The sequence below is a fragment of the Antechinus flavipes genome, chromosome 2 (genome assembly GCF_016432865.1).
Source record: "Antechinus flavipes isolate AdamAnt ecotype Samford, QLD, Australia chromosome 2, AdamAnt_v2, whole genome shotgun sequence".
In the NCBI taxonomy this organism is placed as follows: Eukaryota; Metazoa; Chordata; class Mammalia; order Dasyuromorphia; family Dasyuridae; genus Antechinus; species Antechinus flavipes.
Window position 1 is genome coordinate 506,413,574 of NC_067399.1, and position 27,827 is coordinate 506,441,400.

General features: G+C 34.7%; 1 protein-coding gene across 1 annotated transcript; it reads left to right on the forward strand.

The window, feature by feature from the left end:
- On the forward strand, positions 1-27,621 carry WDR5 (WD repeat domain 5). The gene is made up of 15 exons (XM_051980295.1): positions 1-54; positions 3,779-4,008; positions 7,225-7,411; positions 7,889-7,997; positions 9,816-9,889; positions 10,368-10,457; positions 11,323-11,412; positions 11,627-11,710; positions 15,324-15,379; positions 17,290-17,336; positions 22,078-22,153; positions 23,158-23,191; positions 24,611-24,685; positions 25,203-25,290; positions 26,683-27,621. The coding sequence occupies exons 3-15, from the start codon at positions 7,331-7,333 to the stop codon at positions 26,781-26,783; spliced, it is 1,005 nt and encodes a 334-aa protein (XP_051836255.1). The 5' UTR covers positions 1-54; positions 3,779-4,008; positions 7,225-7,330; the 3' UTR covers positions 26,784-27,621.
- Positions 27,622-27,827: the final 206 nt, after the last annotated feature.

Below are 27,827 nucleotides of genomic sequence, written 5' to 3' on the forward strand. Positions count from 1 at the left end.
CCTTAACCTTTCCATAAATGGAACTGCTGGCCTGGAATCCCATTCTTCTGAATGGTGAGTATCTCACATGGAACACTATTTCTGGCCAGGCCAACCCCAGAAATGCTTTCACTTACATCAGGCCATCTTCTTACCACTTCTCTTGTGTCTGACAACTTACCTCTCAAATCTCTCCTCCCCTACTTCCCCTTAAAATCAATAGTGTAGTTGCTACTAGAAAGGTAGGTAAATCTACTTCACAATAGTTCCACTTCTCCAGAACTTTCCAGACTACCAAAATCCCTTCCTGGCCACCACTCCCTTTTATTTATTGTCTTCAATTAGAATGTAAATTCCTTGAGGACAGGAATTTGGGTTCTTAGTGTTTACCATAGCAAAGGGAAATAGTAAACATTTAGTAAATGGTTTTTAACTCTCTCTTGGTAATACTTGTAAAAGAACTGTAAGTTGTAAAAGAATGTGAAAGTATTTTGAAATGATGGAGCATTATTTAAATACAAGACTTAATATTAATAAGGTCTCCAGCTTGACTAATTTCAAATGCTTTGAAACTGAATGGGATTGTTCATGTTATATATTCTTATGCTGTTCTTACCTATCAAGATTGCACCGCATATCTCAACTACATAAGAAGGGCAGAGAAAAGTGTCATAAACTCTCCCCATATATTGTTTAAAAATAAATGTGGAGGGGTGAGGCTGTGTAACTAAGGGGAAATCCCAAAGGAGTCTAAAATTGCAAGTAATATACCCCAAGTTGGGAAAGGGTATTTCCCAACTAGGGATATGTTCCAACTAACTAGCCTAAGGATGTTGTGAGATGGTTATAATCTGTAGAAATTCTACAGAGGAAGTAAGAACTGGGAGGGACCTTGGATTTCATCTAGTCCAATCCTCTTGTTTTACAAATTAAATATATAAACTGGAGAATACATAGAAAAAGTATACTTGCTACAGATAATATGATAGTCAGAACCAAAATCCACAATTGTAGCTGTGTTTTTTCCACTGTACCAAACTGCAGGACTGCCCAGCATGGCATGCTCTCATCACAAAAGATGCTATACACTATGAGCAAAGCAGGATTGAATTAGCCCAAAAGAAACATAAGATGTGCAAAATTAGAGAAGCTACCCCAAATGTTCATAGGAACTATTTGTGTCTGACCTTTGGCAGAGCATTCTGAGATCATATTGGTCTGATCAACCACAGTCAGATACACTGTAACTGGACTCTAACATAGTGATGTCATTTTGGTCCTCTACAAGTCTAAAAGACAACCATCACCATTACTGCCTTCTATAATTTAGATTTCAAATAAATTCTGAGAAATGTTAAAGAATTCTCTCCTGATGCTGTGAACAGAAAAGAACCCTTAATTCTGTGGCCCCTAAGTAAGATTCAGTATATCCAAAATAAAGCTTTCCCCCTGTACTTAAATCTTGCTCCTCCAAATTTCCTTCTTCAGAGGGTTCCACTATTCTCCTGGTCACCCAGATTTGTAATCTGAAGTAATAACTGACTCTTCTTTTTCTTTACCTCCTAATCCCTTAATATTCAACCAATTCCTAAGATGTGTAGATTCCATATCCATTAACATCTCTCATATGCATCCTGTTTAATTTGGCAACCTCACCTTAATTCAAGCCTTTTGATTGCAATATTATAATAGTTTCCTAATTGACCACACACTGAAGATTATCCAGTTTCTTCAATGCAGTCTGGTACAGTAGAAAAAATGTTGGCTTTGGAGTCAACCATATATTAACTGGTTCCATTTTAGTCAAATCATTTCACTTCTCTGGGCCTCAGTTGCCTTATTTGAAAAATTAACAAGTAAAATTAGGTAATTTCTGAGGTTCCTTCTAGCTATAAATGTATGTTACTTCTCTAATCTATTCTCCACATACTTACCAATCTAATCTTGTTAGGGCACAGGTGTGACCATGTCATTTCTCCACTCCAAAATTTTCAATTGTCCCTAGGATAAGATTTGAACTGGCATTCGATGATATGCATCCTGTTTAATTTGGCAACCTCACCTTAATTCAAGCCTTTTGATTGCAATATTATAATAGTTTCCTAATTGACCACACACTGAAGATTATCCAGTTTCTTCAATGCAGTCTGGTACAGTAGAAAAAATGTTGGCTTTGGAGTCAACCATATATTAACTGGTTCCATTTTAGTCAAATCATTTCACTTCTCTGGCCTCAGTTGCCTTATTTGAAAAATTAACAAGTAAAATTAGGTAATTTCTGAGGTTCCTTCTAGCTATAAATGTATGTTACTTCTCTAATCTATTCTCCACATACTTACCAATCTAATCTTGTTAGGGCACAGGTGTGACCATGTCATTTCTCCACTCCAAAATTTTCAATTGTCCCTAGGATAAGATTTGAACTGGCATTCGATGATATGCATCCTGTTTAATTTGGCAACCTCACCTTAATTCAAGCCTTTTGATTGCAATATTATAATAGTTTCCTAATTGACCACACACTGAAGATTATCCAGTTTCTTCAATGCAGTCTGGTACAGTAGAAAAAATGTTGGCTTTGGAGTCAACCATATATTAACTGGTTCCATTTTAGTCAAATCATTTCACTTCTCTGGGCCTCAGTTGCCTTATTTGAAAAATTAACAAGTAAAATTAGGTAATTTCTGAGGTTCCTTCTAGCTATAAATGTATGTTACTTCTCTAATCTATTCTCCACATACTTACCAATCTAATCTTGTTAGGGCACAGGTGTGACCATGTCATTTCTCCACTCCAAAATTTTCAATTGTCCCTAGGATAAGATTTGAACTGGCATTCGATGCCTTTTATAATCTGGTTCCTATTTATTTGTCCAATAAATAATTCCTAGCTTAATAAACCTTATTGTTCTAGTCAAACTACCTAATCTCTGAATTTGGCATTTTATTTCTGACCTCAGTATTTTCTGACAGACCAATTCCTCTCCTTTTTCTTCCAATAGCAGTAATAATGGTAGCTTTTAGTTATGTATGTACATATAATTCATTTTAAAGTTTTCCAAAGTAATTTTTCCACACCAGCCCTATAAAACAGTGAAGTATTATTTCTTAATTTTACAGATAAGGAAATTGAGGCACAGGAGTATGAAATGTCTTGCCCAGGGTCAAAATTGGGTTCTTAAATTATCACCTTATTCCCAGTGCAATATGAAGTTCACCCCTTCCTTTTTCTATTTCTCAGAATATATATACGCATATGTACTTCTGTACACAAACGTGTACACATATATGTTCCAATTTTTTCATTATTAAAATTTAAAACCATACTAGGATGTTCTATAAATACATATGATCATCACACACATAAGAAACATTTATTTATGTATTTAATGTATAGGAAATCAAAGACATGTGCATGTATGAAAAGTTATCGGAAATATGCATAGAAAATTAAATATGCAAGTGTATGTATAATTATCTTCCTAGATATACACATATGTATATATACAATTTCCTATGTCTATATATACACCTATGGGTGTGTTTAATGAGCATCCCCAAAGTCTTAGTTCCGTTTTAAGCTTTAAAAATGTAAAATTTGAGGGTCTTAATTAGGTGACATTTCTTTCCCATTACGCCCTTCAGACGCAGTGAAAGCACGCTAGGAAATCCTTTAAGGAGTTTGAGCTATCTGAGAAATTGGACCTCTGCGACTTTCCGTAGCCCATCTCGGAAACAGCCTGGTATTGTGTTCTTACCCTCTCTTCCTCCTTCTCCTCCTCCTCCTCTCTCTCCTCTAGTCCTTCGCTCCGCCCCTGCGCTCGCCCCCGCCCGGTCGCCACGCATGCGCCCGGGGAAGTCGCCTGTCCACATTACCCGCCTGGCGCCGGGAGGAGGAGCTTGTGCTGCCGCTGCCACCTCCACTTCGTCCCGGCGGGCGCTTGGTCGTAGGTCCTCGCCCGGGCCCAGCCGCGCTGCGCTCCTCATGAGCGGCGGCGGCTGATGAGGCTTCGCCCCGAGCGGAGGTGAGGTAAGCCCGCGGCGGCCGGCGGCCGGCGTCCGTCTGCGTGTCTGCTCCCGGCCTGGGCCTGGGCCTGTGAACCCAGGGGGACGGCCGCGCCCGGACCCCGGACCCCGGCCGCCTGCCAGATCGCAGGGAACGGGCCTGCGCCGCCAGGGCCGCCTGCTCGCCAGCCCGGGGTGCGGCCCTCAAAAGCTTCCCCTGCCGCCCCTTTTCCGCAGAGAATCTGGTTCCCCCCGGGTCCCTGTGTCCCCCACCCCCCACGTAGCCTGCAAGGGAGACAGGGAGTGGGGTGCAGCCCTTCCTGTAGGGCCCCCTCGCCCGGGTGCTCCCATGCTCCTCATTTCACCTCCTTCTTGGTCTCACCTTGATGGTCTCTTTCCTCCCATCCTTAATCCCTGAGTAAAGACTTCGTTTATTTCTCCTTCCTCCCCAGGAAGACAGGCCCCAATTTGTTCTTCCTTCACTCTCTCCCCCAATCCTCGATGTAATGTCTTGGCAAAAACTAAGGCGGTGCCCCCCATTTCTCTAGACTGCTCTGCCTAACCAAACCCCAAAGCTTCAGTTCCTTTTCCCTCTTCACCCCCTGCTCCTCCAGCACCCTTAGAAATAGCTGTCGGGGGAATGGGGAGGGTACTCCCTTCATCGTCTCCCTAGCTGCACTACCTGCCCTTAACTCAAACCTCTAGAATGGACTCAGAAAGCATCTTTGCCACCTCTATTTCCAGTTCAAAAGGGGACAGACCACTTAAACTTAATCATACAGTCCAAGCTATTCCCTGCTCCCAAAAAAATTCCACTTTGAAACATCTGGGTTTGGATTCAGAATGCTTCATTACACAGTTGAGTCCCCATTTTTATCTTTTCCTTTATTCCTTTTAGAGACACTTGGGCTTGGATTTAGAAGGAATGCACTAGATGTATTACCTTATTTTAGCTGTAGATGTAAACCCCAAGTGTTTTTCCCTTATTGCTTCTTATCCCAGAAGAAATATTAATCCTGAAACAACCAGATTGAAGACTAAGCGTGTAGCATTCATTCTTACTTCCTTCAATAACTGCCCTTTCAATTGTTCTTTTCCCCCTCCATTCCACTCAGTTACACAGACATTCTGGGCTTATTCTGTTTCCTCTTCTCTAAAAACACTCTAAACCAGTGGTCCTCAATGTATAGTCCAAAGAATTGCTGGGGTTTCTGAAACCCTTTCAGAGGGTCTACAAATCCAAAATTATTTTTTATTTCTAATACAGTAAATAGCTATAAATATAACCCATGTGAACAAAAACTCTTTGAACAGATCCTCGAGTTTTTTTTAATAACATGAAGATACTGAGAACAAAGGTTTGAGAACCACTGCTCTAAACCATTAGATGTGAATAGAGAGCAGGTTTCTCCTTTCTTTGATTATCCCTTCATGGTGTCTTCTTCCCGTCCCAATTCACTTCACCTGATTTCCTTACTCAAAAAATCCTTAATTTTGGATCAAACTGTTAATGGGCTTCTTCATCTTTGTAATTGCATGTTTTTCTTTTCTCCATCCAGTCACACTTTTCTCTCTTAGCCACAGCCTAGGAATGATCATTTCTCTCTCTAGGGGTGGGTTGGGAAGAGTGGGGCCCTTTCTATCTTTCATTGAGGGAGTTAAGTTTCTGGGCTTACCAGAGCCTTTTGCCTAAGATTTGCTCATGTATTTGAGGGCAGAGGTAGTCCTTTTTTCATATCTTCAGCCAGTAGCCCCTAAGTGTGTTCCTGGCCTGAGTTCATACTGGTATGCTCAAATATTGATATTTTTTGAAGTGGTTAGGCTAGCTATTAAATGTTTTTTTTTGCTCTTCATCTCCCTGATGTCATCCTTTCTTCCTTTTCTCTGGATCTCAGACAATTTAAACTTTGTCCTGACCACCAAGTCTCCTGAACCCTTCCATAGATATATTCGTGGTTAGGGTCACTGATTAAAATCTCTGGGTTTTGTATGGGAAGAAAAATAACTTAATTGTGGGCCTAATATTGTGTTTTTTGGACTTCCAGAAGACTTATAAAGTTAGGTGATTATGATGTAATTCCTCTCTCCCACTTCCACCCTTTTTTCAATGGTACTTTGGCCAATGTTAGTATTATTTTTAATGGCTTTTTCCCCTTTAGTGCAGCCAGAAGTTCTGGTAAGACATTTAAAATCAAGTTGGAATTTATTCTATCTAAATTAAATAGAGAAATTACAGTTTCTAATCTGGTGATGTTTAAGGTTTTCTAATGGAAAAATTCAAGGCTTTTAAAATAGATATTTACCTCTTCTCATTAACCTGGTATGTGCTTGATATGTAGCCAAGTATTGGAAGTTAGTGTTGAGGTACATCTGAGCTACTGATCCAATAAGCAGGTGAAATAATTACTTACAGTACAGATTTTCAATACTTCCCATTGTCAAGCTGAAATCTAATTGAGCTGCAGTAGAGATTTTTTTTTCCTCATCTGCAGTATGAGTCTTGATTGCAGAGTATCAGTGCAGCATTTTAAGCTTTGCTACAGAAGGCAAAGCAGTTGAAATTCCAACACAAAGCTGACTTTGGCTTGTGCTTTTCAGCTGTGTTTCCTGGTTGTCTCATAAGCCAATGAGCTCTGTTTGCTAGGGAAACATTCTAAAAAGCATCCTTATGCCTATAGTCTGGAAGCTGTAGCTGCAGATAACAACCATAAGGCTTTGATAGTACACTGGGCTTGTATTTTAGTGTATCTATTTAACTTTTTCATATAGTATGTGTCTTGGATTCGGGGTGACTTCTGAAACACTGGGATTTATTTTCTCTTGTCACTTAGTTTCCTATCTTATGAATTTAAAAACAAAGGGGGGGAACCCTTTAAAAATAATTTTTAAAGAAATAATTGGATTTCAGCTATTCCCAAGCAGCATTCTTAGACTTTTGAATAACAGTGAAAAATGCCTACATAATTTGGGATATTACCACATATGGAATACAAGGATAATTCAAGGATAACTTGACATGAATAATTTACTGAAAAGTAGGAACAGGAAATTTAAGATTACTATATGATTTCTCTAAATGAATTTATTTCAATTATAATTTTATCATTAACCCGACAAATTTTTGTATGATAGGGTTCTATATTATGGCTAAATATTTATTGACTTTTTCTAGATCTTGCTATTTTAAATAAAATTTTCTTTTAACAGCGGTTGTCCCTGCTTCTTCCTATTCCTTTTACAGGTTCAAATTATCAAACACAGATTTTCTTTTCACTATTGAAGCATTCTGGTTGATCATCCCTTCATCCCTAAGCAGTGCCTCAGTCTAACTTGATAGTTTCAGAACCATGGCAACAGAAGAAAAAAAACCAGAAGCAGAAGCCACAAAAACACAATCTACACCTTCCTCATCAACCAATCAGAGCAAGGTGTGTTTTTAATCGATCTTATATACTGTTAGGTGAGATTAAACATGTAAAGACTTAGTTTGAAGTAAGAGTAATCCAAAGGTGGGTATGTTAGCTAAACTCAATTGATTGCTAGATTTTCAGCGTATTTTTTACACTCAAAAATCTAGTTAGTCCTATAAATCAGGGCTTGCTTTATGGTTTTGTTGATTCTGTAGACAGTGATGAGAAAAAAGTTAATAAAAAAGATTAAACTTAAAAATATGTCATGTGTACATTTTTTTTTTCCTCTCAGAGAACAGGTTATTAAATAAACATTTACCAGCACACTGAGGTTGATCTTTTAGTCACTTAAAATATTGTAGAAAATTATTGGGGTTTTTTTTTTTTTTTACTTAAAATAAAATGCTGTTGATGATACTTTTGTACCCATTCTGACTTTATAAGGATCATGGTTGACCATAATCATTTTCTGATGTTTAATTTTGTTCTTTCTAGCCTGCACCTGTAAAGCCAAATTACGCATTAAAGTTCACACTAGCAGGACACACTAAAGCTGTATCTTCGGTAAAGTTTAGTCCAAATGGAGAATGGTTAGCAAGTTCTTGTAAGTATAGTCCCAGTATCTAATTTGGTTATTGAGAAAATTGAGGCTGGGGTTTCAGTCTTTGAGATACTGCTGATTTAGCAATTCTCATATTAAATTATGTTGTTCTTGTCAGATTGTTGACAATCTGAGCTGAAGAGACCTCAGGTTACTTTAGTCTATCTATATCTAAATAGGAACTCTGGGAGAATCCACTTTGTTCTGAGAAAACTCACTCCCCTTTTGGCTAACTCCAGTTGTTACATATAAAGTATAAATTGAGCTCTTATCTCCACTTCTGTCCTATGGAACCAATGAGAAGTTTAATTTCTATTTTATATGATAATCTTTAAACTACCTTAGCATGTTGTGTTTGGAGCTTTCCAGGGATCTTACAGACAATATAGTCCAAGCCCCTTATTTTACAGATGAGGAACCTTAGCTCCACAAGGGTAAGTGACTTGTTACAGGTTCATAGCTAATGGCATAATTATGCATCATTCCCCAAGACTTAAGTTGAACGTTTTTCATTGTGCCATTCCAACATTTCAGTTGCTCCAATGACATAAAATTAAGGTGCCTTTTAAAAAATGTGTCCAAATTTGGATAGAGAGCTTCAGATAGTCATGTTATGCTTTACTTTGGTTTTTTCCTTTGTTCTAATAGAAGCATAATGTCCAGGCTAAGATGACATTCTTCTGCTAAAGTTAGACCCAGGTAATGTTTCAGTGTATGGAGATGACTGGGTTCTTGAAAATCATTAGTAGAGCACTCACTGCAGCAGAACTGATCCAGTTAGTTGGGAAGACTTTAAATATAGATCTTAAGGCCCTATCTGAGAATCAATATAGCTTAAGTCAGAAGGCTGACTACCATTTAGACCATAGCAAATCATGAGTACCATCCACTAAGGCAAAGAATGATTTCTATTTGTATTGATTAGGATGCCCAGATCAATGAAATTTTTGAACCCCAAAGTAAGATGAAATTAATCTTTTTCAGCTGCTATATTATCCTGCCTCATGTAAATGAGTCTCCTAAAAACTCTGAGATCTTTTATGTTAACTATTGTATATCCATATTTTCATTCTTTACTTTGTAGTTGTATTTTTTTTTCACCCAAGTATACAACTAATTCCAAATAAACTTAACCTTAATAGATTTGGCTAATTGTTCTGCCTTTTTTGTATCCTGTGTCTTTGCCCTTGTCAGGCTTTTATCATCCTCGTTCATTGATGAAAATTGATTAAAATGTTGAACACTGCACTGGGGAATTCCATTTAGACATCTCCCTTCAGGTTACTTTAACTTAGAAGTAACATTCTTTCAAATCTAGTTAACGTGGATCCTGTTTTTAGAGTACCCCTAAAAAAATTAGTCATCACATTAGGTCTTAGTTATAGAAAACTGGAGACAGACATTTAAATCTTATTTGATTTATTTCATACTTGAGGTGTGAAATGAAGAATTACTGTTCATACCCAATCTGTAGTCTGAAAACTCTTAGGAACAGTTCTACCTCAAGAGGTATGTATTGTGTACTTACACTGAGAAATGTTACAGTTTTCCTTTTAATCTTGGTACTTCAGGTACAATTATAAAAAGTCTCCTCACTGTTTGCCATTAATCTAATTAATAAAGGGATAAATATAGTGACAAAGCAAATATTTTGCTGTAGTCAGAACACCTTTTATCCTACTTCAAGGTAGACTCTTCACCAGAAGCTGGAGGTAGGGAGATTACCTGACAAGGTAGCTCTTAGCATCAAGTGAAACCATATGAAAGCCAAAGTTATTATCCATCTCTAATAGACTAACAATAAATATTTTTGTCTTTTAGCTGCAGATAAGCTCATTAAAATTTGGGGAGCATATGATGGAAAATTTGAGAAAACAATATCTGGGCACAAACTGGTAGGCTTTTTTTTTTTTCCAAAAAAAAAAAAAATAGCTCTTTCGAATTTATAAAATATAAGTTGATGTATTATAGTAGAATTTGTAGTATAGTACAGTACTTGTAGCATAGTATAGTATAGTATAGTAGATTTGAGGAGATAAGAGCATTTTAAAGCTTAAAAGGGTGGTCTATTGGCTTCAGATTTAGGAGTGAACTAATTTAAAGCTTTGCTATATTTTTGTCTGTCATTTTTTGCAGCTGTTAGGCCATTTCATGAATATTTCACCAGTATTTTCTAACTTTCAACAAAGCAGCTAAATTTGGTGTCTTAGCATTACTTCATATCTCTAAGAATATAACACTTATGTATTAATACATTAGCTAATCCTTTTCTGGCAATTAAGTGACTAGTGATTATTTATGTATTTAAAATTGATATCTCTTGCCTTTCTTACTTGGACATTAATCTGCTTTTTCCTTTCCTTTTTTTTAAAGGGAATTTCGGATGTTGCCTGGTCATCAGATTCTAATCTTCTTGTGTCTGCTTCTGATGATAAAACTCTTAAGATATGGGATGTTAGTTCTGTAAGTAGTGAGTTAGATTCTACATAAACCCTTTCCCTTTCCCCTCAGGTATTATTGACTTTCTATAATTGACAGATGGACAAGAGATTTAATATTTATAAGCAGTATATTTTAGGGCAGCTCTCTTTCCCCTTTCTGGGTAAATAAAAAATGAAGTACTTCCTTTTTTTTTTTTTTTTTTTTTAATTGTAGTAAGTTTATTTTTAATACACATTGCTTTATGAATCATGTTGGTAGAGAAAAATCAGCAAAAGGGAAAAACTATGGGAGAGATTAAAAAAAACAAAACCAACAACCCAGAAAAGAGAAGTGAACATAGCATGTGTTGATTTACATTTGGTGTTGATTTACATTTAGATCTTTTTCTGGATACAGATAACATTTTCTGTCCAAAGTCTTTGGATCACTGAACTGCTGAGAAGAACCAAGTCTTTCATAATTGATCATCGCACATTCTTGCTGTTATTGTGTACAGTGCTTTCCTGGTTCTGCTTGTTTAGCTCAGCATCATTCATGTAAATCTTTCCAGGCCTTTTTATAATCAACTTGTTCATTTTTTATAGAATAATACTATTCCATTACTTTCATGTTCCACAGCTTGTTTAGCCATTCCCCAGTTGAGGCTCATCCAATCCTTTTCCAATTCTTTACTACCACAGAAAGAGCTGTTACAGATATAAAATGAAGCATACACAAAGGGACCTTGGGTCCACTGGCTCAGCTCTGTGATACAGCATCTGTAGGAATGAAGTATGAAGTTGAAAGAGATTCTAGATTCTAAGTTTAATTTGAATAAGGATTTTTTTTTTAGGTAAATGCTAATATTTTGGGAAAAAATAACTTGGATTAATGCTTTTATTTTTAGGGAAAGTGTCTAAAAACACTGAAGGGTCACAGTAATTATGTCTTTTGCTGCAACTTCAATCCCCAATCCAACCTCATCGTTTCAGGATCTGTAAGTTTTTAATTGTGGCATATAGATTGTATATGAACATGTACATATAGATGTATATGAACAGGCCGTTTTCTATCATAAAATTTAGTTTTTAATCATTTGGGGGAATAAAATGGGCATCATTATTGTCTTTTGCTGTCCAAAGCATAAAAGAGGTTGCCATTATTATAGAAATTTCTATCTTGACTGTTTAAAGTTTGCTTTTCTCCTTTAGTTTGATGAAAGCGTAAGGATATGGGATGTAAAAACAGGAAAGTGCCTCAAGACATTACCTGCTCATTCTGACCCTGTTTCAGCTGTAAGTCCTCTTATATACATTTCAACTTTCATTTATGACAGTACATCATGGCACAAAAGGCAGGAAGACCTGCATTCAAGTCTTATAAGCAATTCATATTGCCTATGTGACCCTAGACAGAATAATTTACCTACCACTCGATGTCCTAAAAACTTTCTTAAGACTACAAGTTGCTGGTTTTCATTGGCAAAAAGGAGTTTCTTCATTGAGAGTTCCCTATGTGAATGAAATTATAAGTTTGATTTTTAAAAATGAGAGAAAAATCCATAATTTATGGACTTAATAGTCAAGTCTTTTTTATTTACTTGAAGATAAAGCCAGAGTCAGCTAGATAATCCAGTGGATAGAGCACAAGATGATTCATTTTCATAATTTCAAATCTAGTCTCAGACACTTATCAACAGTGTGATCCTGGGCAAGTCACTTAATCCTGTTTGCCTCAATTTCCTCATCTGTAAAATGAGCTGGAGAGAAGAAATGGTAGATCACAGTAGTATATTTGACAACAAAACTCCAAATAGAGCCATAAAGAGCTGGATACAACTGAAAAATAGCTATACAACTACAACAACAATAAAACCCACGAAACTAAGAACTAAGCATTAAACCACATAATTAAAATTTATTTATATGAACATCGATCAATTTTTTTATGCCTTGACTTGCCCATCTATAAAATAGGAACAAGGGGAAACCCATTCATAGCATTTGGAGAAAGTGAAATAAGATAAAGGTAGGAAAGCATCTAGACTACAAGGTATTCTTAACCTTGCTTGTGTCACAGACCCTTTTGACATTCTGATAAGAAACCTACAGATCTATTTTTCAAAATTTCCTAAATATGTAAAGCAGATAGGATCACAAGGAAATTATTATGTTGTTATCAAAAATTTTTTTAAGAAAAATTCACAGATTAGATTAAAAACTTCTGCCCCTAAGTAATTAGTAAATTTTTAAAGTGCTTGACAAATAGGGTAGAGTGGATCATTAGCCAGTGTTGCTAGGGTGATGTGGAAAGGACTTCAGGGAACATGTAGAATTTCATCTAAGCTTGTAAATTTCATAGACATAATAGGAAAAGGACATGAGCAGAGCATGGTATTGGGAATAATGGCCACTTTGGGTGGGATGCATAGACCAACCAGAGGTTAAGTAACTTGCCCACACTCACATATCTACTAAAGAGTTTTAGCATTGCTCTTTGACCAAAGAGATATGTAATATTGATATCTTTTACATGAGACCTACTTATCTTTGACAGAGGACAAGGTTTTAATTTCCAAATTTCCAATTTTAATTTCCAAAGAGAAGTGGAGATAAATTTCAGTGCCTTAAATGGAGAGACTGAAGCTAAAATAAGCATTCTATTCATATTCCAAGTTGAGAGGGTAATTCAAACCCAATCAGGTGATTCTTTGGACATACTTATTCTAATGTAAATAGCACTCCCCTGGGAAAATATGGAATGGGAGGGTGATGTAATAGAGTTATTTGCATACATATCTGTCTTCCTTGGCAGATGATAAAAGTTAGGACTACCTTTAGATTTTCTCAATAAATATTTACTGAATCCTAGACTAAATTAGGTATGCCAATAAATGAATACCAATAAATTAGGTATACCAAATACATTTGTCTATGTGTACTATATTCCTGAAACATAATGGGCATACTATCTCTGAGGAAAGAACTTAAATTCTACTAGAAGTAGCATGTTTCTTTTCTTTTTCTTTTTTAAAAATTTTTTATTAAAGCTTTTTATTTACAAAGCATATGCATGAGTAATTTTTCCCACATTTTGTTTCAAATTTTCCCCTCCTTCCCTCCACCCCTTTCCCTAGATGGCAGGTAATCCAATACATGTTAAATATGTTAAAATACATGTTACACCCAATATATGTATACATATTTATATAGTTATCTTGTTGCGCAAGTAAAATCAGATCAAGAAGGCAGAAAAAGAAAAACTGAGAAAGAAAACAAAACGCAAGCAAATAACATAAGCAGCATATTTCAAAATAATAGAAAAATTTTAGGAGGACAAGAGTATTAATAACTAGAGTAACTAGGTGGTGCGGTGGATAGAGTACTGAGCATGAAGTCTTGAATTCAAGTCCAACCTTAGACATACTAGTTATGTGAGTATAGATAAGTCACTTAACCTGTGCTTGTCTCAGTTTCCTCAACCATGAAATGGGGTTTGTAAAAGCACCAACCTTCTAAGATTGTTAAGGATCAAATAAAATAAAATAATATTTCATATTTCAAGAGTGCTTAACTAGGATTTAGCACATGGGTACTACATAAAATGCTAGCAGCTGCTGCTTCTATTACTACCACTGCAATTATTATTAGGAAAGACTTCATGTAAGACATGGCACCTGAATTATATTTTGAAAGAATTTGTAGATTTTTCAACTTAAAGATGAGGAAGGAGTACATTTTCATGCATGGGGAACCTATTCATGCAAAGGCACAGAGAAGTGAGATGATGGCCTAAGTGGGAGTGAGAGTAATATGAAATAAGTTTTGAAAGGCAGCTGAAAGCTAAATTATAGAGAGCTTTAAAATACTAAGCTGAAGATTTTGTATTTTATTTTAGAGGAAATAGAGGGCCATTGGAGGCTTGGAATAAGGAAGATAGGGCCAGCTTTCTTATCAATATTAACTTGTGGCTTTTTGGAGGATAAATAAAGAGAATAGAAAGAGAAAAATGAATTAGGCTGTTAAGTTATTCAAGTGAGAAGTGATGCCATGAACTAGAGTAGAAGTTTTGAGTCCAGAAGAGGGGATGATGGATATAGCATTTAGAGTTAGGGTCAAAGGACTTGGCAATTGAATAAATAGAAGGATTGAGAAAGAGTAGAGACTTGAGGATGACCAAGGCTCTAAATCTTAGTAACTAGAAAGATGGCAATGTTAAGACAAAAAAGTAAGCTTGGAAGAAGTTGGATTTTGGGGGTGAATGGGTAGTGGGTTGGGGATGGGGCCATGATTTTGTCTCCTATGGGACTTCTAGATGAAAATGTGTTTAGGGAGTTGGTTGTGTGGTAGAATTCAGAAGATGAAAAGTAGATATATAAATGTGGGAATAATCTATCTAAAGGTGATAGTTGAGCTCATGGTAGGTGATAAGATTTAACAAGAGAGTGAAGGGAAAGAACCTTGTGGGATATCCTTAGAGGGCATGAAGAGAAGGATGATTTATTTGAGAAGACTGGAAAAGAACAGCTTAGAAGGAGAACCAAATATTGAGAGAGAAAAATGTTTTGAAAGCTCACAGAGGAAAAAGCATGTGAGAGAATCCAGGAGTGGTTGTTTGACAGCATATTATTCAACAGTGTCTGGAACTGTAGAAAAATTGGGAAGGTTGGGCAGTTAGTAATAGTTATTAGATTAAGCAATTCATGTAAGTTCATGGAGAATCATACAATAAACTAAGTCATAAATCTATTTTTAAAATTATTTACCTGAATTACAGCTCTAATGTCAATTTGTACAGCATCTGAGATATCTGAGAGTTAAAACTTTTAAGAGCTATTTTGTTATAAAACAGTCTATAAATGGATGGATTTAAAAAAAAGTGTTTGCTTTATCTCTTTTTCATTTTTAGGTTCATTTTAATCGTGATGGATCCTTGATAGTATCAAGTAGTTATGATGGTCTCTGGTAAGTATAAACTTTGTTTTAGCCTTTGCCTTAACACGATTTCTTTGCACATATCAGAGTGATAATTATAATGTCATTGAAAAACACAGGTCTGACAGAAGATAGCATGATTCAATAGAAAGAATATTGGATTTGGAATTATTGGATGTTGGTGTTTGAGTCTTGATCTCTGCTGCTACTACTTCTGTGACCCTGAGCTGGTTATTTACTTCCTTGATTCTCGACTTTCTCCTCTATAAGAGAAAAATTGCATTATACCTCTAAGGGCTCTTTAAAGTCTAAATCCATGATCTAAAATTGTAAGACTGATAAATGAGATTTAAAATATTCCCCCAGTAATCAATCATTAGAGGATAAAAGTATTTAAAAGTGAAAATGTAAGCTATTAACAAAAAAATTATTCAGATTCCTTAGTAAACAGTGAAAAGCAAATCAAGACAATTTTAAGATCTCCTAACATCTATTACAGTCACAAAAAATAACAAAAGTGAAATTCATTTTATGACAATAGGTGTTCTACATTAGTAGGGCTTTTGAATAATGCAAACATTAAATACAAATTACAATGAATATTCCAACATACTGTTGTCTAAGACTTCATCCTTAAACTCTTATAAATTAAGATTGGCAAAGACAATAAACAGAACAACAGTTAATGTGGAGTCACACTAATCATGGAGCTGTGAATTGGTCCAAACAGAAAAATAATCTGGAGTCATATGAGAAAGAGACTTAATGGGTCCTATCTTTTGTCCCAAGGACCTAGTATTGAGCAGGTACTCCATGAAGGCACATAATAGATCCTATTTTTAATAAAATATTCGTGGCATTCTCTTTGTTAGCAAGAAACTGGAAAGAAAATAAACTAGGGTTGGCTACACAAATTGTGATATGTGAAAATAATACCATAAACAATGAAAAGTGAGTTCAGGGAAACAAGAACACTCGTACAGTGTGATGCAGAATAAAGAAAAAAGAAACAAGAAAATATTTTATAAAATGGCTACAATACTGAAACAGTATTAAACAAGTCAAGCAGTGTTTATGAATAGGCTTGAAGAACATTCCTCCCAGGTGGTGGGCTATAGATGGTAATGCAGAATTCATTGCCAGACAGGATTTTGGCATTAATTAACTTGGACTTAAATGTTTTTTCTTTTGCTGGGGGCAATTAGGTTGGTGTATTGATTAGTGCTGGACTTGTAGTCAGATAAATCAGAGTTCAAATTCACCTTCAGACACAAGCAATGTGAATGTGATCTGGAGCAACTTAATGAAAGTTAGTTTCATTGTTAAATGGAAATAAATAATAATAAAAAGAATAAAATGGGGATAATAGCACTTACCACCAAAGTTGGTTGTGAGAATAAAATGAAATTTTTGTAAAGCTCTTTGAAAATCTTCAGTTGCTTTAAAAATGCTAGCTATTAATGTTTTAATAAGGTTCAGTTGCAGGAGGTGGAGAGTTAAGAGAAATTGACAAGTGTATAAAGAAAAGGCAACAAATTGAAAAGGAAAAAAAATTTTTTTGTAAAAATATTCACAGTTGCACTACGTATAAAGGCAGAAAAATAAAATCAGACTGTTCAGTCATCAAGAATGTCTTGACTATATTAGATTGTGTTATAAAAAAATTTAAGAGCAATTAAAAAAAATGAAGCATTTGAAGAACTAAGAAGGATTTTGGGGAGGAGGTCAGGACTATAGGTACATATACTTATTAAGTAATTGTCAAAGCCAAATATAGTATTTGATTACTTGTTTTTTAAAATAGTTATTTAATGCATCAAAAACTAAAATAATTTAGGGATGGATTTTTATTATTTTGGCTTATAATTTAATCCTTAAAATATAAAGACTTAATTTTTTTATATCATATTAACTTACTTTTTTTTCCCCCCCCTCAAAAGTCGAATCTGGGATACAGCATCAGGTCAATGTTTAAAAACACTTATTGGTAAGTAAACAGTTTACTTTTGTTTTGTTTGTCTGTAATGATTCATGATTCCTGATAAATTTTTTCTTGTTCTATTCTGCTTCTATTCCTTTATACTTCTCTTTTAAAGAATGAAGTTAGTTAAAAGAAATCTTATGATAATAACCATTCTTGACTTGGTGGCTTGAAATGCAAATAGAGAGCTTGGTTTTGACTTCTATTTTTCTTTTCTAACTTCTTTCATTGACATTTCTTGGGGCTGGTTTTGTTGTATCTCTTCTTTACATCAGATCAGATTTGAGATTGGTGTATTTTTAGTGTTTTCCCTTTATTTTTCCCATTCTTTTCCCCAGGAATTAGTTGGATCTTTAAGTTACACAAAAGAAAATTCATTTTTATTTCAAATTACCTCAGTTTCTTGTGTATCACCTGAGAAAATTCTCGTTAATTTCACCCTCCAACAGTCATCCTTCTGAACACTGTATCTTTAACGTAGCTTATAGTTGATCAAATGATATTGATGTGTTCGTGCTCTGCTAGACTCGGGGAATATAAAGGGGAAGAAGACTTGGTTCTAGCTTCTAGGACTTGACACGAGTATAGAATTTCTCCCTTAGAATTTTCCCCTTTCTCTGATCTTGAAGTGATATTTTAATAATTCTGTTTGTGAAAATGGCATCCCATTTCTCTTTTAAGAGGCAATTTTTATTCTTCACTTTTTTTTCCCTAATAGATGTTTTCTGAGATCACTAGCAATAATCTCCAGTCCAGACATAATGGTCTCTTCTCACATTTCTCCTCTGTTATTTCTTATTGCTGGTTACCCATCATTGTTGTCCTTGTTTTTGTCTTTTTCTCTTCCCATACCATTAATTTTTACTTGTTCCTGGGGTTATTGTAACATTGTTTATTTTCTGATAATCTATATAACTTTCTGTCTCAGGCCTGACTTCTCTTTCCCTTTCTTTATGAAAGACCTTTATATTTGTGTAAAAATTTCTTTTGAAAATTAGAAATACACATTTGAAATTGAGCAAAATATCCTTTTGAAGTCTCCTCTTCTTTCTCTTCCCAGTTAGCAAACCTTCTTTATTTTTTTCCATATTGGACTCTTTATTAAATATTTTAGTCTATTCTTGGCTGTATATCCACTCAGAGTGCTCTGTGTCACTCCCTTAATCTATATTTTCCATCTATATATTCTATATCTTCTTTGTCCCTATACATACATTAATGTTAATTAATACTTTCTTGTAGTTTCTGTATGAAGAAAAAAACATGCATTGCTGCACCATATTACCTACTGCATATCTACTGTGTCCAGGCTTTTGTAGCACTCATTCTGTATTTTTTTCCTCTCCCTATCCCAACTCTATTAAAGTCTTTTGTCAGCTAATATCTTTGATAGTTTGTTAAAAGTTGGGACAAGGGAGATCCAAAAGAAACTGCCTACTATATAATTTTGCGTAGACTTGGCTTCAGGGGATTACTGAAATAAAAGGATTCTGAAAAGCCCTTCTGAACTAGGGTTCAGAGGTCTGGAATGTAGTCTTTCTGTGAATAAACTTGATGATAGAATAAATATAGTCATTCTGAGCCCTATTTCTCTTACCTAGGTAGAAAACAGGAGTGAAGTTCTACCTAACTTTGCTCCAGCTGCAATTCTAAATTCTAGTCTTTATTCTTTTAATAAATTAATTCATCTTTCTTTATGTTAATTTTTAACTGATAACTTTTAGAAAGTTAATTAACCTGCCTTGAAAATTCAAGTGCTGTGCTTTTTGGAAACCTAATGCATCTTGATTTTGAGGATATGGACCAGGGTGTGATGTGGGGAAGTAGAGAAGTTTGTATTCTTGTTTTGTAAACCATTGTTATCATGCAAATACATCTCCAGAGATGTTTTGGAACATATTTTCTTACGTGGATCCCAGATAATATTGACATATACGTAAAATGCTTCTTAACATCTTAGACTCTCTTGCTTAGGTTTTAGCAAAGGTCTGTTTTAATATTTTTATAGTCAAAATTTTGTCTGTCAAAGATTTGCTTTAAATTAAATCTCACTTCTCAAAAACCATTTATTTATTTATTTGCTGTGGCTTGCCCAAGGTCACAGCTAGGAAGTGTTAAGTGTCTGAGGCCAGATTTGAACTCAGGTCCTTCTGACTTCAGGGCTGGTGCTCTATCCACTGTGCTGCTTAGCTGCTCCTTAAATTTCATTAAAAAAAATTATCAAGTGCTTTTTTTCCTTTTTATCTTTTCCCCTTTCCTTGAAAAAACAAAATCTTGGAATAAATAATTCTATTTAAGCAAACAAATCCCCATGCCGATCATATCTCAGGAAAAAGATACCTTTTTCTACATATTAGACTATCAGTTCTTTATCAGGAGGTAGATAGCATTTCTCATCATTCTTCTGAAATTATAATTTATCGTGTTGGTGGTTTGTAAGTTTTTTTAAATTGTTTTTACAGTGTTGATGTTACATCTCATTTTATTCTGCATCAGTTCATATAAGTCTTAAGTTTCTCTGAAACCTTCTCTTTCATTTCTTACAGCACAATAATATTTCACTATACTGACCTACTATATTATGTTTAGCCATTCATTTTTTGATGAGTATTCCCTTAATTTCTATTTCTTTGCCATTACAAAAAGAATTGTTATAATTTTTTTATATATATAAGACCTTCCCCCCTTCTTTGGTTTCTTTGAGGTATAAGCCTTGTAGAAATATTGCTGGATTATTTAGTAACTTTTGGGGCTTAGATCCACATTGCTTTCTATGATGGCTATGCTCATTTGCCCTCTACCAATGTGCTGGTTTTGCTACAGTCCCTCCAATATTTATCATTTTAGGCAGTAAGCCACTTACTTGTGAATAGAATGTTGACTTGGTGTCAGGAAGATTTGAGTTTAGATTCATCCAGCCTTTACTTAAATAGCTATATGATTTTGAGCAATTCACTTAACTTTTTTCTTCCATCTATAAAAATGAGAATGACATCACCTCCCTCATAGGATTGTTATGAGGTTCAAATTAGTCACCTTAAAATAAAATGCTTTGTAAACCATTGGGTATAAGTATTAACTCCTATTATGTTTTTGGTTTTTTATTAACTTTGTAAATCTGGGTGTGAGATAGAACCTTAGAGTTGCTTTAATTTGCGTTTCTCTAATTTTTTGTGATTTGGAACATTTTTTCACATGGCTAAAGATAGCTTGGCTTTCTTCACTTGAGAACATATTTTTATTATATTGTTTTTATAGAACTATCTCTTATAGGTGAAATGGGCCCTCTTGACAATTGAATATGGGTTTTAATATCATTAAAACCAACACTAGCTTTTAATCTAAGCTATTTTGTTGTTAAATTTGAAAGCTTCTTAAGAATTAGATGTTTTAGTTGTAGAAGTTTTACTATAATTGGTATTCGTGCTAAGCAGTGTGGGGTGTCTGCCAAAGAAATGCTTGTGTTCTTTCGTTTTAAGTAGAATGATATAGAATAGATTAAATGAACATTTAACATAGGGCATTATATTTGAATTCTTTACACCTTTTACAATTTATCCCTCATTTTTGAAGATTGATTGGTAATTTTAACCTACTGGAAAATGAGTTTCAGTATTACTTGAGGCTGAGTATGTATGGTACACAAATACTCTGGGTATACTTTTTCACTTTTAAAATAGATTGTAAGTAAAAGGGTAAAATTAGTCTTAGGAATCCAGTTTTTGTGAGAAAAAAAACTTAAATGTTTCTGTCCACAGAATTAAAGAATTAATGATATTATGACATTTGGATCATACAGGAAATCAGGATAGCAAAAAGGTCAGCCTTGAAGTCAGAAACATTTTTCAAATCTTTTTAAACTGGCACTGTTTTTCAAGTAGTTTGAGTCTATAAGTCAGTGCTTGTATTCTTTTCTCAGGATCATTCCTAATATCCTAGAGTTAGAGGTGGACCTAAAAGAATATTGAGTTTAATAATCCCTATTCCAATTTTATAGTTTTGGAAACTGGGGCTAAAGATTTAAGTGACTTGCTAGGGTCACATAATAAGGGTCAGAGATAGAATTTGTATTGAGGTCTTCCTTCCTTATCTGTCCATTATCCCCATACTGCTTCAGTCGTTCAGTGGTAAAGTGTTAAGTAGACCCAGAATAGTTGAGACAAAGATGGAGTAATTCATATGTAATGCCCAATAGGAAAATGATCCACAGAACTTGAGTGAAAAATCATTGACTGTTTCTCCCCAAGCATCAGTTCTTTCCTACCAAGATATAAAAGAGCTTGTTGATCTCTAATCATAGAGATTAGGACAGAGCAGAATGCAGGGAGGAGGAAATGAATGTTTGAGATAAGCTTTCTTATTGGCATTTTAAGCTATGGACACTTGAAGTTAAAAATATTTCTTTAAAAAAAAATCTATAAATAGTAATTTGCTCCAAATTTTCAAAAGAATATATAAATAGAAAACTTAAAGACTATTTTTTTTTTCTGAACAGAAAAAAAGAGTAAGTGGCTTATCTCAGGATTGAAGAAATAACAATTAAATCTAATTTTTTCCCGTTTAAAAAAATTTTTTTTCAGCAAAGTAAGTTCAAATTCTCTTTTTAAAAGAGAGCCACAAAGCCATTGTGTTCAATACTGGTAATGGTGTCTTATACAGAATTTCTTCTTGTAATTAGTGGCATAATTTAATAGAAATTGACTTAAAACATTTGAAATGTATCTTAAGATTTTAATTTTTAATACAGATGATGATAATCCTCCTGTGTCTTTTGTGAAATTCTCTCCAAATGGTAAATACATTCTTGCTGCAACTTTGGACAAGTAAGTATTTTATATATTTTTTTCAATTGTAAGAAAATAAATTTACAAAAAGAACTTTATACTGATATTTAGATTTTTACAGGAGTTCTAGTAATCAAACATATAAAGGAAAATAAATTATTGTAAAATTGATTATAAGTACTTAAAATCTAGGGTATCAGAGTTAGGACAAACTGTAATTCTAGTATACCTCATTCATTTTACATATTGGAAAGCCTAATTGGAATAAGGTTTAGTAGACACTACTTCATTCTTTTTTTTTTTTTCCTGAGGCAATTGGGATTAAGTGACTTGTCTGGGATCATACAACCAGGAAAGTGTTACGTGTCTGAGACCAGATTTGAACTTGGGTTGTCCTGACTTCAGGGCTGGTGCTCTGGCTATTGTACCATCTAGCTGCCCCACTACTTTAATCTTTGAAATAGCTTTTAATATTTGTAATTTCTTGATTATATTTGATTCGGTAGGATAAGGTAGATATATAGCAAAATCACATGGATTAGGAGTTAAAAGGTAGCCTACCTCTAAGGTAGGAATTTCATCTTGTCCTGCTGCAGGATAGACTTGATTAGGACCTGTGATGTTTGCTATGAAATGTATTCTGGCAACTGGAATTTTTGTCTTCACATTTCTGGAATGATTGATGTTGTGTACTGAATGGTAATCAATAATTGTGGGAAGTTAGGAGGCTCCTCAGTGCTGAGATTTTTATAAATGTTAAAAGCTAACTAGCTGTGTAAGTGCCCCATAAGCTCAAATATTTTTAATTTGGGGAGCAGGTTTGGAGTACACATTTTGACAGAATGAGTTGCATGATCAAAATAGGTTTATAATCTTGATTTATAATCCTAGATTTCTGTTTATAAAGCAAAATATAAAACTCAAATGTAAGTACTTATTTTAGTAGAAAGTCTGCTTTTGAATATTCCAGCACAAGAAGCAAATTAAATTGGACACACTGCCCTGAAATCAAAACTGATTCATTACTTTCTCTTAATCTCTAGCACTCTTAAGCTATGGGACTACAGCAAAGGGAAGGTAAGCATTTGTTTAAATTAGATGAATCATAGAGGCATAATAAAAGTTTCGTTCCATCAGATTTCCTACTTTGGGTATTATGTGATAGTACTACCACAAGTTTAAAAGGAGAAATCTTAGTGAGAGCTAGGTACTTCATAGAGTTGTCCACATCATCTAAAAATTTAATTTCACAGATTGAGACTTAACTATAAAAGTTGTGAGATATAACTTTTGTTATATGTGAGATATAATAAACATCTACATAATAAAATATTTCAAGGATTTGTAGTTTCATTTATGTGAGTACCCTTCATCATTGTACATTGGAACCATTCTGATTTAGATGGTCTTTGATGGTCTGGCTAAGAAATTTGACATCTTATGGCTAATTAGGTAATGAGCTTTTCCAATTTTAGAATAGCCAGTCCGATCCCTAGGTCAGATTATCTATCATCATTCCAATAACCAAAGCCTTGTTAACTCAGTCTTGCATAATTTTTGAGAACTAAAGGTCCTTTTTTATTTCTGAGAATTTTAGTGAATGATACATCTATTGGTAGTTAAATATATAGTCTCAGGTTTAGGAGTAAATAATAAAAAAGTAGATGCATATCTGTATGCTTGAAAAAGGCTTAGATGTTGAAATATTAGTAGGACTAAGTTACTTGAGTAGCCAATTTGAGCAGGATAAAAGTATGCATGAAAAATGCTTTAGAAAATGCAGAATGATTTGAATCTGTTCCAGTCACATCAACATGATGCTGACCAAAGTTTAAATTCTCACAAAGGTAAAGGATTATCCAACTTTGATTTTTCTGCCTATAGTTTCTCTGTATCTCTCTTTGTCTCTGTTTTTCTCTGTTTCTGTCCCCCTCTCCCTCTTTCTCTCACACACGTGCAAAACCCCCTATGGTCCCTAATAATGAATTCCTTCAGTGGAATACTGTGCAGAAATATAATGGCATATTTAGAGGGCTTTGTGAAACTTAAAGCATTCTTTAAATTCCTGCTGCTCTTATTTTTAAAAAGCCCTTTTGAAGGTGAGGGGTAGGAGATTTATTGGCATCTCTTTGTTGTATGAGGAGAGATCAGGTGTTTGTATCTCCAGCATTTAGCACAATACCTGCCATGTAGTAGATAAGTGTTCATTGACTTTACTAGGTAGTTAAGATAGGAAAGAAAAAGAGTCCATTAACATGGATAAGACTGGCTGGCTTGGAAGGTCAAAGAATCATTAGAGTAAATCAAATGGCCGGAATCTTTTAAACAGATGGAACTACATTGATGATAGTGATCATTTGCCTTTGTGTTCTGTGTTCAGGATTGACTGATTGAAATGAAATTGAGAATAAAATGGTTTTATGGAGATTCTGGTATAAATTCCTATTTTTCCCTTAAGTCTAAGATAAACCTGAAAATAACTTTCTTTTCTTTCAGTGCCTGAAGACATACACTGGTCACAAGAATGAGAAATACTGCATTTTTGCTAATTTTTCAGTCACTGGTGGAAAGGTATGTTTCATGTGTCTATTTTTATAATGTTGGATATTTGAAGGGTGGTTGAGAGATTAAAAACAAGTGATGATTGTGTAAATGACAATTGATACCTTCCTTTCTAAGACATATAACACACTTTATGTAAAATACCCATTCTACAATAAAGTTACTCATCAAGGGACTGCTGTGTATTTGGTCCCAGGAGACAAAAAGAAATTCAAAAAAATCCGTGCTTTCAAGATGCTTGCTTTTTAGTGGAGATATGTACACAAATAAGTATATAAAAATGAAAGGAGAACTATTTTCTTCTATGTAAGAACTGAATAATCCAAAAAAAAAAAAAAAAAACCAAATGTATCTAAAGTCTGCCTTGATTATACTCCATAAGCCTGCCAGAAGATTGGTATTTTCAGACTTGATACACTGCAAAATATATAAATGACTCTTCAACAATGGGCATAATAGGCAACTTAAATTTGGAGAAACATATAACTTCTCTCTTTAATGTTTCTAACCCTACCTCTTATCCCAGTGGATTGTGTCTGGATCAGAAGATAACCTGGTTTACATTTGGAACCTTCAGACAAAAGAGATCGTACAGAAATTACAAGGCCATACAGGTGAGATGAAGGTTTTCTAAACTATCAAATCTGTATTTTGTTTTGAACTATGTGACATCTGTGCACCCACCTTGTAAACACAGTGCTGGTGCTTCTTGTCCATGGCTTGTTTCCCTTTTGATCTTTTTGCATCATTGAAGACATAAAACAAGCAATGTTTTCTCTCTGGCTTTGATCAGGCCGTGTGCAGTGTTCTCTCTCTCTCTCTCTCTCTCTCTCTGTGTGTGTGTGTGTGTGTGTGTGTGTGTATAAACTCTTAATGAAAATTCTCTTCATCTCTTGAGTCTCTTAACATATTACTCCCTTCACATACAGGTCTAGTTGTTAGATGTCATGCTTAATTCCTGAACAAGTTTTGTTTACTCTGATTTATCTGAGTACAACACTTCCTTCTCCATCAAATGCTTTTCTCTGTCATCTTTCTATAAAGTCTGCTTCCACAAATAACATTTTCTGACCACTGTAGTCCATGCCAATTTCTTCTTTTAATTCCTATATACTTTGTTATTATCTCACAGTTGTGTACCCAGTTCTTCTTTTCAGTATATTTTTATCCCTATTAAAACTGTTTGCTCTATGACTTAACATGTCTTCTTTGTATTTTACTGCTCATAGTACAATATTGGCCATAAAAGTACCTACCTGCTTACTCAGTTAATTGACAGGCAAGTCCACAAAACAAGTTAGGATTCAGGTTCAGGACTTGGAAAGCTTGCAACTTTTATCTTTGATATTCTCTTAGTCCTTAGTCATCTGACTGTTGTATTTAAGTTTTTGATACTTTGTTCCTTTAGGCCATCATACTTCATGCTCTTTATATGCAGAAGCCTTGTAGCTGATTGCTTTTCTCATGTCTCGAGGACTCACTCACATGATTTGTTCATTTCTTATATTTATGGAGAGACTGGAACAAAAGGGTTTACATTACTTGAAATAGATCTTGACTTATTTTAAGCATAGAAAAGTAAAAGCTAAACTCCTAAAAATTTTTGTTTTTAAGTTCTTTGATTTGGCTGAAAAAATTGCTAATTTCTAACATCAAAATTAATATATGTCATTTTGTCTACTTTTAGTTCTACTTAAAACATAAGGCTAGGATAGTATTAGGTTCAACTGACTGCTTATGTCTTTTCCTTTCTCTTCTCCTCTCTCCTCCCCCTCCAGTCTTCTTTCAAAAATCAGTTAATTTCATTAGAGCCAAAAGTACCAGAAATGTGAGCATCAACTTTTAAAGTGTATCCCTTGGTTATAAGGGAGAATGGAACAAGAGTGTAGACCAAAGAATGCAGGATCCACTTCAATCGCTAGGAGACAACTTAAGAGTCAAGTCTGTTGATTGAGGACCATACATGAATAGCTTGCACACAATGGAGTTGTCTTTTTTTTTTCCAGATGTTGTGATTTCAACAGCTTGTCACCCTACAGAAAACATCATTGCATCAGCTGCATTAGAAAATGACAAAACAATTAAACTCTGGAAGAGTGACTGTTAAGCCCTTTCAATATCATGTTAGAGACTGTATCAAGAAGAAGTAGATTCTATGAGGCAAGAAACTAAGATATTTGAGAATGGTTTCTTGGCCTAAAGGGAAATCCCTCTTTTTCTTCCCTGGAATGGGTAGCCTGGTGAGAAGAGGCAGCATCTGCCTTATTTGACATATGGATCCTTTTCTTATTTTTTTGTTTTAAGGGGAAAAAATTTGCTTGTATTACTAGAAGGTCCCCAAAGACTTTGGTGATGCTTCTTGCCAACTCTCCTGATGCTGTCAAAGGAGGAGTTTCAATCTATATTGTGTATAAATCGAGTCAGCAAAAACCTGAATTTTTAATTTTTTATTACAGAAGGATAAATTTCATTTCATCATGAATTTTTCCTCAACTAAATGTTCTGTAATTTTTTAAAAGATATCACCCACTTCTAACTCTGTGACCAAATACAACCATGTAAGTTTTGGCTTTCTGTCCCCCAGTTTCACTGACCTTGTAGTGAAATATCTTTTAATCTGTATAGTTTTACCTCTTGCTATGTATGTTTAATAGATGCTATTATATCACAAGTTGTCTACTTTCCCCCCCAAAAAACCCATTAATTCATGCTTGTAGAAGTTCGCAGCACATTTTGAAGTCTTTCTGGGGAAAAACAAAACAACACTCAAAACATTGTAAAGTTTTTCAATGTAAAGACGATTTTGTATCTTTAAAGTTCATAGTATGGAACTGTTAATGGCATGACTGTATACTTCAGCCTCAATATTTTCCCGTTTGTCACACTCTTGTTTACACATCTGACAGTACCATGTGCTGTAATAAAAAGGTGGGATTTTGTGTACACGTGTGGCAGCTGTGTTCTAATATGCAGTGTTTGTGTCTGTTTAGTTTCTTACATTCACAAATGTCAAAAAAAATTTTTTTGACAAGAGATAATTGCCCTGGAGGTTTATTCAGTCTTCATTATCACCCTACATTTAAGTGACACGTAGCCATAAACTTGTCTTTTAAGGGTATGTTTCAAGCTATATTTTGTACTTGTGAAATAA